The sequence below is a fragment of the Spea bombifrons genome, chromosome 6, assembly GCF_027358695.1.
Source record: "Spea bombifrons isolate aSpeBom1 chromosome 6, aSpeBom1.2.pri, whole genome shotgun sequence".
NCBI classification, from domain to species: domain Eukaryota; kingdom Metazoa; phylum Chordata; class Amphibia; order Anura; family Pelobatidae; genus Spea; species Spea bombifrons.
Genome location: NC_071092.1, coordinates 41,590,261 through 41,607,781, shown reverse-complemented (window position 1 = coordinate 41,607,781; position 17,521 = coordinate 41,590,261). Strand labels below are relative to the sequence as shown.

General features: G+C 43.7%; 2 protein-coding genes across 3 annotated transcripts; one reads left to right on the top strand and one right to left on the bottom strand.

Annotated features, from left to right (window-relative positions):
• Positions 1-769: 769 nt before the first annotated feature.
• LOC128499844 (G2/mitotic-specific cyclin-B1) lies at positions 770-5,200 on the top strand. Its single transcript, XM_053468785.1, has 9 exons — positions 770-863; positions 1,949-2,089; positions 2,286-2,387; positions 3,002-3,181; positions 3,485-3,643; positions 3,743-3,979; positions 4,149-4,289; positions 4,555-4,665; positions 4,998-5,200. The coding sequence occupies exons 1-9, from the start codon at positions 843-845 to the stop codon at positions 5,100-5,102; spliced, it is 1,197 nt and encodes a 398-aa protein (XP_053324760.1). The 5' UTR covers positions 770-842; the 3' UTR covers positions 5,103-5,200.
• Positions 5,201-7,416: 2,216 nt separating this feature from the next.
• Positions 7,417-17,156, bottom strand: EFCAB14 (EF-hand calcium binding domain 14). Of its 2 annotated transcripts, none has more exons than XM_053469419.1 (10): positions 16,836-17,156; positions 13,873-14,021; positions 13,213-13,358; positions 12,097-12,195; positions 11,508-11,618; positions 11,323-11,397; positions 10,221-10,415; positions 9,723-9,834; positions 8,851-8,964; positions 7,417-8,543 (listed from the first exon to the last, which is right to left on the bottom strand). In XM_053469419.1, exons 1-10 carry the CDS (start codon positions 17,072-17,074, stop codon positions 8,368-8,370), a joined length of 1,416 nt encoding a protein of 471 aa, XP_053325394.1. In that variant the 5' UTR covers positions 17,075-17,156; the 3' UTR covers positions 7,417-8,367. The 2 variants fall into 2 exon arrangements, with proteins under 2 accessions (XP_053325394.1, XP_053325395.1); XM_053469420.1 differs by having other exon boundaries at positions 10,221-10,412.
• Positions 17,157-17,521: the final 365 nt, after the last annotated feature.

Sequence of the window (17,521 nt, the reverse complement as noted above, 5' to 3'; positions counted from 1 at the left end):
GGCGAGCATCGCACTAGGCCCCAGCCTCCCCCTCCGTGGCCGCTGATGTATGGGTGCCCTGTGTCTTAAAGGCACAGCGCCGACCCGGCAGCCCTCCGTAGTGTGAACGGGCAGGTTGTGTAAATCAGAGATCTCCATAGTAACCGGCCTATTGGGCAGCGGCACATTGGGGGCGCAGATCACTCAATAAGGCAATCTTGACCCCAGGTTAGTGGCGGGGGACTACCCCCCCCAGGCTAGTCACGATTAGTTATTGTTTTATATAGCGCCATCATATTCTGTAGTGCTGTACAATGAGCTGTATGCAACCCCGATACTCCCTAACCTATACTGGGTGTTCACAAACGCTGCACCCCTACCAAGTTCATGCAGGTTCAAGCGCACAGTCACAAAGTGATTGATAAAAAGAAATGCATTCATACAAATAAACGCCACGGCCTGCACGTCAGGAGATTTATTTGTGGGTTTAAATCACACAGAGCTGGCTGCAACCCCTACGGCGGGTAAGCTGTATTATTAACACCCTGGGGGGCAATACATCGCTATGACACCGGGGCCTATCGGGAGCACACACGGTGCAGCCACAGCTTCAGACGCTTGCTCGCGTTGTCATGACTCAAACACATCCTCCAGAGGCCGCCCCAGCCATCCCATCGGCCCTCACCATGGAAACGCATTCGAAATGCGGGCGGCCAATAGGAAGCGTTCGATTGGTCTGAATGGGCCAATGAGAAGCGGCGTGCGGGAGATTTAAACCGAGAGTCCGGAAACCTTGGATCAGAAGTGTGCTGTTGCTGACTGAGAAGCGTTATTCGAAAGAGCCGGTTGATCGCTTTACAAACATGTCTCTGCGGGTCACCAGAGTGAGTGCTCACGGTTTAGCCGTTACGTTTATGTTGAGTGATGCCTTGGACTTGTAACCGTTTTTTAAAAATTACCTTTTTTTTTTTTTAACGTAACCGTTCTAGCGATGGCTTTATGCGCTTATCGTGTGTTTTTTGCTCCGTTCGATAGCTTCATAGTTAGTCGGTATCTATATCTAGCAAGTAACGGCTGTTCGGGGCCGGCGGTGTGCTCGGTGCCTGTGATATCTCCGTAGTTCTGCAGCGGTTATATTGGGGCGTTCTCGATTAGTGCGTTAACCCCCTAACGTTCATCAGCGTGCCCTCTAGCTCAATACAACGACCCCCTACAAAGGGCCTGGTCTCCTAACTCATGTGTTCCCAATCCATTCGAACTGGAGCCATTATGTGACCATCAACTGTCCCTGCTAAGTGATGACTCTCCACATGAGGTTAATGCTGGTTTAAAATACATTCTCTATGGATGTAGATCTCTATGTATATCGATGCCAGTGACTATAACACGCACACTTATTAACTTAACATTAATGTTCTTCAGGGATGAAGCCATCTTGGCTGTGATTCCTTTCATCCCCTGCTCCTTTATTACTAGCATTGATTTAAGCTTTCATGTTTAACTTTAGCCTGATGCTTTTAGCAAACTGCATAAAAAGGATTCTGCCGCAAAGAATCGGCTCAGTGTGGTGTTTGAGCCGGGAGGGCTGCCCAAAATATCACATGACTGAAAACAATGGTGGCCTCCGTGTCTGCACATAAAGGAACCATGGGCCTTTACTCTAAAAGTAAAGTAGATGGGAACATGGTGGCGTATCATCCCTGTCCAATGCTAATTCTCACTCGTCTAATAACTTGAAGGCTACCAAAGCTGTAGTATCTCAACGCCAGTGAAATAATAATCTTGGTATGGGATGGTATGAGCGGACATATAACAAAGTATGTGGCCCGTCTGAGTATCTCGAGGTCACCTCCTTTAAAATGGCCGAGATCTCATGGAATCAAATAATGTCTCGGGTGTGAGAAGCTGAAACCAGAGTTCTTTGAGTTGAAATGTCTTGTAACATAATATGGTTTGATTTGTCTTACAGAACAAGCTTACTATAGCTGAAAACAATGTGAAGGCCGGTGTTGCTGGAAAGAGGGTGGTGGCCGCCAAACCAGGTTTACGGCCCCGCACTGCCTTGGGAGACATCGGCAATAAGGCTGAGCCTAAAGCAGCTCTGAAGAAGGTGAGGCTTTGTTTGCCCTCAATGTCTTTTTAAATCAGTTTAGATATAAGCTCGTTTGAGTAGAGCCCTTCTTGCTTCTTGGGTTCTCCCCACGAGTCATTACATCTACTACTTGTGATGTCATGTTCCCCCATTGTACAGCGCTGTGGAATATGATGGAACCATTTAAACAAACAACTTTGTGTCTTGTCTTCAGGAACTGAAGCCTGCGGTGAAGGTTGTCAAGAAAACAAAGGCTGTGGACAAATTACCAGAACCATTGAAGGTCAAAGAAAATGTTTGCCCTAAACCTGTTGAGGTACATTAAGCCTGATCCTATAGGAATGATATACAAATGGCTGCGTCACATCATCTGTAGTCTGATTATGGAATATGCCCACAACCCTTATTACCCAGACTTATTCCATTAATATTAAAGCTTCAGGCTGGTTCCATAACCTACAGGTGTGAAACTAGTCATATGAACAATAAGTTAACTAACCCATGACACTACGTCTCAGACACTGTTGCGTTTTGACGTTTAGGGCTAGCTGAAGATACGTTCTTATGTGAGTTGAGGTGAGATTGTTGTATTAAGTGGCCTGCAAGCTCATGATTCAGGCAATTAAATGCCCTCGCTGTCCTAGCACGTTGCTGTATTGTTGGGTATGTAGCTGCCAACAACCCTACTGGATAACACTTTGTTCCTTCAATCTTGAACACTAACAGAACTTCTTTACTCTGCTTGACTTCCCAAATACTATGAATTTCTAACACCAAAGGACTAATATTCATTAAAGGTCTTACCAGGCCTGTAACAGATCAGCAGACTATGCGATTCACTGAAACCACTGCCCCTCTCTCAAATCCTTTAGACTTGCCTCTGAGCCCAGGACGAAACGGCTGGTTTGCTAATATTTAATTTATTGGCAGGTGGTGCCCAGCTCTCCCACTCCCATGGAGACATCGGGTTGTATTCCTGATGATGAGCTGTGCCAGGCCTTCTCTGATGTCCTGATTGAAGTGAAGGATGTGGATGTTGATGATGAAGGGAACCCAATGCTGTGCAGTGAATACGTGAAGGATATCTATAATTATCTGAGGAGCCTGGAGGTAAGAACAGCAGCTAACTCAAGTATCGGTTCTGATCTGTTCATATCAAAGAACTTTGCTTAGGGTAACAAACTGACCAGGTTCAGGCAAAGCTGCCCTGTAATGGTCTGTCTGCTACAGTGCAGTTGACCTTCAAGAACCTGTAGGCCAAGCATGAATATATCCGATACTGGGCTTGGACTTGATGTAGCCCAAAGCTATTGGGTTTTAGTATTGTCTCTAAAGGCACAAATTCACTTGGTCTGTATGTCTGCTGAACCTCAAATGGTTAGATGGGTTAACATTGCATCTCTCCTTTCTTAGGATGCTCAAGCAGTGAAGCAAAACTACCTCCATGGACAGGAGATCACAGGCAACATGCGTGCTATACTGATAGACTGGCTGGTCCAGGTTCAGATGAAATTCCGCCTGCTTCAAGAAACCATGTTTATGACGGTTGGAATAATCGACAGGTTCTTGCAGGCAAGTGTCTTGATACAAAGGCTTGGGTGGAGACGTCTTCTCGCTGACCTATTGAAAGGCTTATTGCGTTTCTGTGAATAACTGGGCTCTTTCCTTCAGGAGCATCCAGTTCCTAAAAACCAACTGCAGCTTGTGGGAGTAACAGCCATGTTCCTTGCTGCAAAGTATGAAGAGATGTACCCTCCAGAGATCGGAGACTTTACCTTTGTGACAGATCACACCTATACAAAACTCCAAATCAGAGAAATGGAAATGAAGATCCTGCGTGTCCTCAATTTTGAGATCGGACGGCCATTACCCCTGCATTTCCTCAGGAGAGCATCCAAAATCGGAGAAGTAAGTTTGGGCCTTCAAGTGTCCCCAGCTGCCATGGCTGGCTTTCCATTAACATGCAGAATACATGGCAGCTTTCTGGTGTATTGGAAAACCGGATGAAAAGTTTTATATTTGGGACGCTAGTGATTTTAGAGCTTAACGGCTGTTTCCTAATGTTTTTCTGGCGTAGGTCACTGCAGAACAGCACAGTTTGGCCAAATATCTTATGGAACTTGTCATGGTGGACTATGAGATGGTACACTACCCACCATCCAAGATTGCGGCTGCAGCATCTTGCTTGTCTCTGAAAGTCCTGAATGCTGGTGACTGGGTAAGGAAGATCTGTTCGCTTGTATTTAACACTCAATCACTCTAGTAATTGGCTAAAATATAAGTTTCAAGTTTCCAAAAAGCTGAGGTTTGAGGCATTAACCTCAGCAGAACATTGAATGCTTAACTTCAATCTTATTTTTTGTGTGAAATCAAAGCCTAATGAGGTGTGGTGTTGGGCATCAAATGTAGCAGTGCATTTATTGATTTGGCGAGGCAGCCAACAGCTGATCTAGTAACAATATTCTGCCTGTATTCACTTCCAGACTCCAACACTACAGCATTATATGACTTATTCTGAAGAGGCCCTTGTCCCTGTTATGCAACACATGGCCAAGAATATCCTCAAAGTGAACAAAGGACTCACCAAACACATGGTAAGATGGCTGGCCCTCGAAATTAATTGGGTACAGCATTTAAATGCTAATGAGCTTCAAGCAAGGGTAGCGATCAAATCCAAGGCGTATGTATGACCTAAGTCGGGTCATGCCTCAACACGTAAAACCGTTTGCATATGAGGGTCATACATAGCTGCAAGGGGGCTCTTACCCATCTCTTTCTATCTGCTATAAGCAATAGCATTCAGGTATGGTCTCGGAGCGTGTGAATGAATGCTTTAACATTTGTTTAAATCTCACATCCTGGTGCAAGTAGAATTGTTGTAGAACTTGCAAAGAATAGACACTAAATGCTCTTATTTCTTCTATAGACTGTCAAGAACAAATATGGCAGCAGCAAGCAAATGAAGATCAGCACCATCCCGCAGCTGCGATCTGACATTGTTGTGAACATGGCGCGTCCCTTCATCTCCTAAAGGACCTTTCCAATCTGTATAGTACCGGCTTGTTGGCACCATGTGCTTCTGTAAATAGCTTTTTAAAGTGTTTTTAATAAAGTTCATTTTTACTGTAACTCCTGAATGCCTCGCTTATTACAGGGGTCAACAAACTTGGTTTAGATCTAGGATTTTAAGCTATTTTTGTTTTCAATATGGTCAGTTGTCAAATATCAGTGTAAAACAAGATCTTAACGGCTAAAAGTATGACCTCGCTGGCCACCATTCTGTCGGAAGATGTGAATTGGGATAAAAGGAATTGGACTTATGAACACCGCCCTTCCATGAATTTAACCAGACATGGCAAGATGAAGTGATCCACATCTCTCATCCTTAGAATGATATGTTGGCTCAAAGGTTGTTTGATCAATGGTACATTGTGACTTGGCTGAAGTTTTTTAGTGGGACAGACTTGATTCGCCAGCCCTCTAAATATGGGGTCACAAAGGGAACTTCCCAGAAAAAAGGTGATTCTTAAACTTAACTGCCATGGCGTGAGTTACTGGGGCTTGGCACTGAATGGTCTAAGGGATTTGACTAGGTCAATTCACATTTGTTCACACCTTTTTACTTTTTGGAGCCAGAACCCAATATAAAATTTGATTACCCCATGCTGGGAAGTGTCACGTTGGGCAGGAAGGGGTTCCTGTGGAAGAAAGAAGGACCAGACACCCTGGCTACATCTCCCTGGGGTGTCGAGACATGGAGTAAAATATATTGAACACATAGTGTCCAAAATATGATGGGTGCATAACTTTTGGGCCCCATCATACATTGCATCCTTATGCTAACGTGTCCTTGTGCCACTGATACAGGTGTGGGGTTTGGTATGGAAAGGACCAGAGAACTATGATCCTGGTATCGGTTATGCCAAGCTCGGCGGGCATCGTATCACATTTTGTGACCCCCCTACTCCCATCCCCTCGCTCGGATAACAGGAAAGGGGGGGGTAAAAAGGTAGACAATTGATGTGGGAGAGCCTGGTTTACCATCACAGAGCTGCCAAGGCATCAAGAAATGGTATGATACTTTTTCTTCCCTTTTATTTTATGCCGTTTATGTGCCTGTATTTGTCTTTTTATGTGCATTTTTGTGTAACGGCACTGACTTTTTGTATACGCAGATTAAACATTTTTAATCAGTTCTGTCTTTGTCCTCAACAAATTCTGCCTGGAAGATTGCCTTTGCTTTTATATATCACGTTGTTAAGGGGGTAAACTATATTATCTCAGCTTGAGAATTGTGTATGTATCACAGTCCTTTTGTTTTTTGGGTAACCTAAGACTTTTAAAGTTTTTGGCAGCAGCAGGTTTTACATGGGGAGTTTTGGGGTGACTGGTTGGTGCTCTGCGGGGGAAAGTGACCAAACGCACCGGAAGTCTGGTTGGCGTGTAACCCATGTTACCCCATACTCCCGCTGCACGGCTTGGCCTACAGCCCTGTCTGTGACATTAACTTTTTTTTCAAAAAACATACCAGTGGGAAAGGGTATCAGTGCCAACATAGGGCAGGATATTATAATAGTAATAAGAGTGCTATATGCTAATCCAGTACCAAAGCAAATACCCCAAATACTCTTATTTCGTGGTCTCAACCTGTCCAATGTTTCTACCTACTCTGCCCAAGGAGCCTAAGCCTACACAATCTAATGACATGCAATACTCCTATTGTAATACAACTCCCGTGCTGTGAATACAAAATACATTTTCTGTTTTATTGAAAGTACGTTTGGGTTTTGCTATCCTAAGATGGGTGAGATTTCTCACTCTGGGCTTAAAATGCAGAACAGCATAATGGGTACCCAGCACAAACTATTTTCAAAGTAGACCCCCCCCCCCCCGTACAATTCAGAAGCCCCCTCTAGTAACGGCCAATATAGAAGCCTAACTTTATAGAAGATTCATACTCCTTTTCAACAGTTAATGGTCCCTGAGCTACTAACAGAAACTACAAGCACGACTCAATTTTTTGTGAACACTTTTGGGACAGTCGTACTGAAACTGAATATGAAAAGTTTGAGACGGCATTATCAACAGAGCGGCCGATGGAATGGTCCATAAAGTGGAATCGAGATAAGACCCCCTTTAAACTATTGCACCAGAATCCCTTTTGTCTTTAAGTGTAATTAATCACAATACCTTCCAAGACAGATTTGTAATAATAAAAAAAGCAGCTAATATTTCTCTTCTGTCATCATCAGTGTAATATTCTAGTTCTTTAATGGACACATCTTCTTCTCGAAGTCAAATACCAATCAGGTCTTGCTTATTTACAATACTAGAATAAGACACCATTTTATATACAAATAGTTTATTTGAGAAATGTACAACTCTGAAGCATACGTGAGATCAAGTAGAATTTTTGTTACACGTCAAGACCCAAAATACTCTTCTCAGGATTATTAAATATAGATTTTCTCTCAGCATGCTCTTTGTCTAGAAAGTAAGACGGCCTACAGAATGGCCAAGCATTTCGAAGACATCTTTGGGCACAAGACTGTCGCTACACACTTGTTAAAATGCAAAAAAAAGGGGGGTTAAAATTAGCATGGTGACAAAAATGGTTAGTGGGCTCAGTTTCTGCTTCTCGTCCTGAGCACTTCGATGAGGTTCCGAGTCAGAACGTTACATTCACAATCCAGAAAACGTGAGGTTCTACGGTGAAATATTCTGAAGACCAAGATCTTCCAGCCCAACCGGCAGCTTCTGTCAAATACCCTGTACATACGTGTCTTCAGCATTTCCGCCTCATCAGGTCCCGTGTTATTACATATTATGTACATGCTGGGATCTAGAAGTCCATGTCAGCTCTCCATGGCTTCATATCTTCTTCACGGCTCCGACCCTCTCAGCCTGTGTGTGCATAGTACGTTTTATAGTCAGGGTCCTATCGTGAGAGATCACTTCTACGCTACGTGTAAAGTGCAACACACTTAAGGCAAGTTTTATTAAACTATAAAATTAGGAATCTAAGCTTTTTGTAAATTAATTTTTTTTCTTCAAATCAAGATAAAAAGGGTCAGGGGAGGAACAGATAGCATATTTCTAAAAGCACAAATATAAATGCCTCTGGACCACTTCGTGTCCATCATGAGAGGTCAAAAAAAGAGAAATCCAAAAAGAACTTGTACAATGACGCTCATTGAGCTGGAACATTGCTTAGTAGGCCAGGTCAATGCTTGAGTATTGACACGTGTAGACATGGCCACTTCAGTTCATGGTTACCCCTCTGTCCCGTACAGTTGCTATGCAACCAAAGCGGATTTCAGTTCCGAAAAGGAATATTTTTGATCTCCATCTGTATCGTACTCCAGGAAGGACTGGGGCTCTGGAATGCCGGCGCCAAGCAAATTCTCCAGTTCAACGTAAGATAATTTTCCGTTAATACCCTGGCCTGACGCTTGGAACAATTCTTTCAAATCTGGAAAACAAAATAGAGCCTGATATTTAATACGGTCACACATATTTAAATCGATTTGGGAGTCGGGGGCATGCTACATAACATAAGCCAAAGGGGACATGACAAAGGATGATCATTAAAATGTGGCGATGACATCATTCATATCTGCGGGATATTGAAGCCCGCAGGTGTGACGAACACTGTAATGACCCCATTTACAATTTATTCATTTGCCGGCTCTTTAAACGTTTAGCAAAGACGAACACAAAAGTGAAACAGCGGAACTCGATCATTTTATATTCTATGATTTTTCATGTGTTGTATTTACCGCTTTCAGTAGATATTCCAGGTAACGAGAGTCCTTGTTTATTGGATCGGACAGACCTCTGCGAAAGTCTTGCAAGAGCGGGTTGTGATGTAACCGTATCGCTCACGGGAGCACCTAGAAAAGATTAAAAAAAAAAGGATTGTGTATATCCTGGGTTTACATATCTCACTTTTGTCCACTCAGCATTGCACATTGCACTATAGATCAGTATTGGGCATGGGGGGTAAAGGCTTGATGTACATTTTTGCCTCACTGATATTTTTCACTTGTAACATGATATAAATGAGTGAGCCGATTGGTTGTTGCCATAGAAACTGAAGGGGGAAAAAAAACTTTCTATTATTTTGATGTGATTAAACCTTCAGAGGAAAGAATATCTGCTATGGTTTATTTGCTTGGCGTACTAGAGAAACAACAACTTAATGTGGCATTCTGGAGAAGGATCTGGAAAAAATATCTATGTCATATACTTAAAAATTACAAAAGTTATGGTGGGTAAAGGTGATGGAAAACCCTTCCACTTAAAATTAAGGTGGTAGTAGAAGTATTATTAAACACTCATCTACAGGCACCAGACAAGCCAGAAGGCTTGTTTTTTCCCTCAGAAATCTCATGGTGCTGCCACAACCACAAGGGATTCTGGGTAGGCGCATGCAAATAAGATCAACAATAATCACCTTTTGCCTCTATATCCACTTTATATATGGATCCCTGAAAGTAATTGCCCGCTGTACAAGACTTAAAAATTAAATTACAAAGTGGCTTGTTGCCATGTGCTACGCCTCTGTGAACTTAGACTATGCATGGTTAGGCTTAGTAGCCCCGAGTTAGGACTGTTTAATCAGAAAGAAGGATACAGACTGATCTTAAACGCTCACCATCGTTCCCGGTTTGCTTGTCTCCTTCCGGCTTGTTGGTCAGGGCCTGAATGAGCTGCAGCTTCTCTCGCAGGTTCGAAATAGGGGACTCTCCCTGGTCGGTCTCCTTAGCAAAACAAAAATATTGACACTTATGGCTCGTTCCTCGGCATGCCAACTCGTAGAAAGCTCTCATTGGCACCAAACTGACAGGCTAGGTTTAGAAACGTTTTTCGTTTGGATGTGAAAAATATCTGTGACAGTAACAACTACACCTTTCACAGCAAAAAGATTGACTACGAAGATTAAAGGATAAGAGAAAAGGGAACAGAAGAGAGAAAAGTACAACAGACAGGTCAGAAAAATGAATGGGGGGGGCAGTGAGCGTGTATATGTGTGCCCCCAAAACAACATTGACCTTCAATTCAGCATTACATCTAATGTTTATGATCATGGCATCTATACATTAATGAATTGGCCATCCAATCCTTTAATCAGTTTACATAAACTTACCGTAGCGACAGATGCATTTTCTTTTGTCTGAATCTTGCTTACAAGCTGCATTTCATTTTCCAGTACGACGACTCTTTGGCTTATATTAGAAACACTGGAGTCCACGTTATGAAATTTAAGCTCGTTTTGTTTCTGATAATGAACCACGGTGGCATTCAGATCTTCAAAAGAGTTCTGAAGGTACAGAACTTCCTGCTGGCGTTCAGAACGACATACGTTAGGGCCACATATTACCCAAAATTGACACATATGATAGAAAACAATCATTTAGGGACCTTTTTAGGAAGCTGCCGCCAACGTTTAGTTGGTAATTCAAGAGATCAGCGGCAAAACATATGAATTAATTTCCTGTATTTACTTATACATGAACTGCATAATCCAATCAACTATGCCACGGGGGCAATTATAAAATGGCATATACAGAAGATTGAATTCTAACATGGATGTTTAGTTTTATTATTATTATTTATTGTTTTATACAGCACCATCAAATTCCGTAGCGCTGTACAATGGGTAGACAGGACATAACAAGTAGTATGTAACATAAATTGACAACAGAGGCAACCGGTGAAGAGGGCCCTGCTCAAACGAGCTTACAATCTATCTGTAAACACTGTAAATGATGTACTGGCACAGCAAAATATTTAATGACGCACTTAATACTGAGCATTTCCCCAATTAATATGCTCACTTAAATACTGCTCTGCTTTGCGTAGTGTTGTTTTAACTGCTTAAATAATTATTTTTTTAATGAATTGCATTTAAATATACTTTTTCTACTCGGCTGATAAATTATCTGAAAATTCTAAATCTTGCTGTCAAAAAGTTTACACCTAGGGACCCTGCTTGGAACAATGCAGCGCGATAAGAGTTAAACTCTTTTACTGTGAAAGCATTTAAAAGAGACAACAACCAGGGGCTTACAATTGTATGGATAAGGCGATCTATATTGTTCTATGGTTTTAAGGTAAATAAATTTGTTTAGGGGGCCGTCTCACTTAAACATTGACCTATTCTTCTTAGACATTTCCATAAATCCACAGAATACAAAAAAAAAACAGACAGAGGCCCTGGTGCCATTAACAGGAATAGTATGTCAGACCTGCGTTATATGAAGTCCATTGCCGGTAGTGGAAGACGTTGGGGACGGTTGTCCATCTTTTGCAGAAAGTTTTGCCTACAGAACAAACACCAAATGTTCATAAAATCTTGTAATATTGGCAGATCGGGATTCTACAAAGGACTATTCATTTTATGTGCAGGTCGCTGAAACCCGTGCTTTCTTACCATATCTTGTTGCAATGTCTCTACTTTCTTCTTCTGCTCTTCAGCTGCTGTCTGCATGGTTTCTACGTCATGGTGAACGCTGGTTAACGTGCTGCCCAAAGTAGCAACGCTCTGAAACAAAGCAAAAACAAGGGGATGGAGGGCTTGCCGGACCACGAATAAAGGCATGTGGATACAAGTACCTGTCACAAGGCTCATTTGTTGTCTTAAAATGGTCAATGAAGCCATCATATGCACATGGTCCTCAGATTTAAGAGACTCCCCCCCCCCTGCAAATACATTGGGGGATTCTGCAGAATCCTGACCCCCCCACCCCAGCACTGGCTCACAAGCAGGAAAGCTCTTCCAGCAGCCAATCACAAAGCTTATACAGTTTTTATGGCAACAACCTATCGGTGTCTGCTTTTGCGTCATGTGGCAATTAAGTGTTCCTGGCATAAATTATAAATGAATTCATTATTTCTGGAAGAGGTTTGGGAATTATGTTACGAATGCTGCATTTAGTTAGAAAAGCGTTCAGTTCAGCAGGGTAGGTGGAACAGCGCCGTCACACAAACAAGGAATCTATACGTTGAGAGTCACTACGTACCTTCTGAAGCTCCTCCATGGTGTTTGGAAGGTTAATCAAATCAGAAGCAGACTTTAGGTTGGCTTTTAGATGGTTAACAGCCGACGTCAGCTGCGCAATCTAACAGACGAAAGCATATCTTGTAAGAAACAATTCAAAAAGAAAACGCTGAAAGAGAGAGCTAGGTTACCGTTGTTGTGACAATAGACAGGACATGTGTCCGGCGTAGAACAATAAAGCGTTATAGTAATTGGTAATAATCGCTAAGTGACGCTCTTAGAATAAAGAAACTGGTATTTCTACATATCGTGACTCAGACAGAGGCCTGAAAGTTCCTTGAAACAGACAATAAAAGCACTATGATCCTCCTGGTAGACTCTGCTATAGTTGCCTCACCTAAGCCTGTGGTTGAAATGTTAACATGAATCATTTGATCCCATAAGTGACCTACTGAATCAATTAGCCTTAATTTTAGTTGATCTAATCAAAAAGTGTCCTTTGAGTGTTAAATAACATGCAGTTTAGGTTGAAGAGAGTTTCATTCTTTCTATATTTAAGTTTACCTACTAAGAGGCAGCTCATCAGTTTTAAGTAATGTGGTATCTGACAGGACCCAGAGGTCCTCTTCGCTGATGGCCCTTTATATGAGCCAAGGGTACCACACAAAGTTAAATGAGTATTCCTGTACATGTTGTGACAGGACTATTCTGTTATTAAAATAAAAAAGTCCCTGCAGACTTCCCTCTACATAGAAACACTTTGCAAGGGACCTGTGGCATGTTACCATCTCTAGAAGGCTAGTGAGCCAGTGGCACAGACGGGCCCAGAGCGGGTTGAATACAGATCCCAACGTCTATGGGAGAAGGCAGCTGCTTCGTAACTAAAACTCTGCTTTGATTTCTGTAAGTGACGTCTCGCAGCCCCCCTTATATGAACACGAACTGAAAGACGGGAGCCGTCCCAGGCTGAGCACCAAACGTCTGAGTGACTCAAAATACTAAATGAAAGGAGGCGTTCAGGACGGCTCAGCTCAAGCTCACGTTCCAGCACTCTTGATGAAGAAGGCAGACTCAACGCCAGCTCACACAGCTATAACCTAAACTCTATGACGGGAAACACCAAGAACATCGTGATCACCTGCTTGTTCATTTCCGTAATGTTATTCCACAGTTTGCTCAGCCCGCTGTCACCATTTAATATCTCGTTCAGTTGTTTTTTGTTTGTAACCAAATCTTCTTTGATTTTGGGAATATCTTGAAGCGAGTTCGTCTGGCCAGACTCCACTGCAACAAAGAGAAGAAATCTTATGACGATCGTACAGGGGGACATCGCGGAGAAGAACAATAATATACCGCTTTCATTAAGGTTGGCGGTGTGGATAATGTTACCCTATACAATGGTATTACATCACTCCAGAACAGGGAGGTTTACTCATACATCATTCGAGTATGGTCTTAAAAAAAAAAATGTATATGTTCAAAAGTTTGGGGTCACTTAGAGATGTCTTTGTTTTGAAAGAACATTTTGTCCATTAAAACAACATGAAATGGATCAGAAATACTGCCTGTGGTAAACAATGGAATGGCTCAGTCTTAATCACCCAGTAGGACTCTGACTAATGGAAGCCTATACAGGAATGGACTCGGCCTCACTCCCTCCAAAGTGTTAAATAGAGAGGAGAGAATCCGCTACTGGCGACCCCCCAGCTCAGCGAATCCGAATGCAAAAAATAAAATGCCTAAAATATAGACATAGAATATGCTGGTGTGATGAAAAAAATACATAACGTATACTTACTCGTTCTAAACTTGTCTTTAAGAACGTCTATGCTGTCCTTCAACGCAACCTGCATCCAGACAAGCCCCACGCAGGTCACTACGCAAGCGGTCAACACAACAAAACCACACAGGGGGTAGCAGACTCTGCAGCAGCGCATCAACTCGCCCCTGTAAACAAACAAAGCATCGACATTACATTCGGTAATCATTCAAGTTCTATTTAACGATCTGTCAATCACTTTGCACAATGTTCTCTGCGAAACCGGTGCATTTATTGCAAAGTCAAATTTGCTGAGTTTGGAACAATGGGATTTTCTGAGTAATCGTACAAACATGTGGGAAAAAAAGAACAGACAATATTTGATTTTCTGCTGGCGAGAAAACCGTGAAAACGCACACAGAAAAACTGAGCAAATCGGGGCAAAAGAACAAAACGTCAAAATCAACGTTTATCACTCCCATCACTCCTGTGTCCCATTCGCACATTGGCCCTTTTGAAATTACGGTATGTTACAGCCAGAAGCCCCCCCATAAGTGACCCCCAACGAAAGACATCTGCACTGTGGACCCTATTGGCATTATAGAATCTATACCATGTCTGACCTAGAGAGGCGATAGAACTTTTAAAGAATTCTTAAAAGTTTGCAAACGCACAGCGCAGAATTCAAGCAACACGTTACCAATACTGATAGAAACAATCCGGGTTTCAAAATGTAATAAAGGCAGCGTTTAAACGGTTATGAGCTATTTATGTCCTGTTTACCTATGGTACATCGCTGCAGAATAGGATGGCGCTATATAAATCAATAATAAATAATCTCCAATTTAAAAAAGGTACATTTTAAGGTTTTGTATACTGATTATCTGGCCATCAAACTAGAATTAACAGGCTACGAGCCTACTATACATACACAATACTACATAAAGCCTACTATACATACACGATACTATATAAAGCCTACTCTACATCATATGCATCATATAATCCTGATCAAGACAGCAGCCCCCTTTATCTAATTCTACAGCAGCTATAAACCCACACGACCCCCGCGCTGCCTGTCCTGCGTAAACATCAATCTCACCCCGATTGCCAGACACAAAGGTCGCAGATAAGACGCAAGCCGGTACAGAGACTAAAGATGCATAAATGCTATTAGAAGTGCAAGGAAGCAAAGAAAAAAAGTACGCTGCCGCTCAAAAGTTTGGGGTCACTTGGACAAGTGCTTGTTTTTTTAAAGAAGGCCAAATTGTGTTTATTAAAATAACATGAAACGGATCAGAAATCCAGCTCAGGCGGGGTTAATGTTGTAAATGACTATTGTAGCTGCAAACAGATGTTTTTTTTAACTCCTCATAGGCGTACAGAGGCCCTTTATCACTCCCATCGCTCCGGTTTTCTGACGGCCATTTATCACTCCCATCACTCCTGCGTTCCGATGGCACATTGTGTCCGCTAAGCCAAGTTTAAGTTTAAAAGGCTATTTGTGGTTAACTAGATAATCCTGATAAGCAGAGCAAATGCAGCCGCACTGAGCTGAACCCAAAGGCTCTCACCTAATCAGTGGCTGTATATAATGTGCTGGCGTCTGTCCCTGCGCTTAGGTGACACCGTGTGTTTATTATATGAGATATATATATATATATATAGTCCCTGCGCTCGGGTGACTCTGGAGGTATGTGTGAGAGGTTATCGAGTACATGTGCCTTCACACTAAAAATACATCACATAGTACCAGCTGCCTCTCCACCCCCGAACCTGCATTCAAAGCTTGAGGCCAGCGCTGCAATACCCCATTGTGGTAATTATATTTGCCCCGTTGTTTACACTCCGCACAGTATGTGTTTTTTAAATAAAATTGATTAACCCGATGTATACTGATCACGAAAAGATTCCACTTAAACCACAGGGTGCGATAGGGTAGAGATTCCTGTTCATTGTCTTTGTTTGGGGCACACTGTATCCAATACCTCAAGGCCAGGGCTTCTCAACCTTTACCCCTTTGGAGTATTTCTAAAGGGCTGAGACGTTCGAATTTATTACACAAGCTGGCTGTATTTGATCGGAAAAAGTTTAAATATGGGTGCTTATAAAAAAAAAAGCTACTCTCAAGGTCCTTGTTTGGCGAATTAGGGATTTGGGGTGGAGAAACCCTTCCTGCATTAGCGTGTCAGCGAGTGACATCATTCTGCGTTTGGCCCTTGTCTATTAGTAGTTTGTATCGCTGCCACTGTTCCACATTCATTGCACGTTTTGTCTGAACTATTCTAGACTTAGAATAGTATCCGGAATATTGTTCCCTGGTGTGAGTCCCATAATCCAGGTCCTGTATCCTACGCTTCCCTCCAATTCAAATAAAAAGCATCATAAAGGATGTTATTATGAAGATTTATCAGGTTATGGGATCCCCATCCACACCTTGTGACATCAGAGCATCAATAACCCCAATTACCCTGCCAAGCGGCACTCGGATGGAGAAGAGTGACCTCTTACTCAGCCTATTCCTCCATTTACAATTATTTGCCCCATTATCCAGTGTCACCTGGCCCCTGTTTGTCCCCTCCAACCATTCACCATTCCACATGCTGCCCCCCCATAGGTGTCACCTTAATCCAATCGGTACCCCTGACCCCAGTGTTAACATACCCCACACATTCACTTTACCCTAGCTTATCTCCCAGCTATTGTCACCTGCCCTCCAGCCTGTGCCCTCCACAGTGTCACCTGCCCCCCAGCCTGTGCCCCTCCACAGTGTCACCTGCCCCCCAGCCTGTGCCCTCCACAGTGTCACCTGTCCCCCAGCCTGTGCCCCTCCACAGTGTCACCTGCCCCCCAGCCTGTGTCCTCCACAGTGTCACGTGCCCGCCAGCCCGTGCCCCCCACTCAATCTCACTTCCCCCCGACCTGCGCACCCACTCAAGATCACCCGATCCCAGCCTGCTGCTCCCAATTGCCCACGCCTGCCCCCCTCTCAGCTCTCTCACCTTCCCAGGCGGCCGTGCCTCTCCCCCAGCGAACTGTACTCCTCCTGTTCGGTGTCAGTGTCCGAGTCGGAACCCGGGGGCTCGGTCCGCAGCAGCCGATGCCCGCTGCCCTTCTTGGGCTTCTTCCTCCCACCGTCCCCGGCCAAACCAATCAGCGCGTTCAGCTCTTTCCGCTTCTTCATCTTCTTGTGCGGGGTCGGAGGGGCCTGGGGCCCGGCAGAGAGGGCCCCGGAGCCCATGGGAGCCGGATCACTCACTGGCGGAATGGTGGGCTCATGGAGGCCGCGGGGAGAGGCTGCTGGCCAGCTGGCTGAGACCCCTGTCAGACTGTGTTTCCCGGGGACACTCTCTACGAAGCTGCGTCTCCTGTCTCGGTGTCTCTTCCTGGAGATCCCGGGGTCGTCTCTCCCCGTCACCAAGTAGGCGGTGCCACCAAGAAACCCCTCCCCGCGGCTTCTCCAATAGAGCTCCGCTTGTCAGCTACACTGTATCCGGTGACACTGACTAGAGGCCGCTCAGGCCGGGGCAGAGTCTGTGGGGGCCCCGTGGAAGTGCTGCGTTTGCCGCAGGGTCATATATGTGTATTATTGGCTGGACGTTTATGCGGGCGGGCGTATTCACTGCCGGTGAAAAGGCACACGTTACACCTTGGCGGGTGTTTTACATTACAATAGTTTTTATTATCC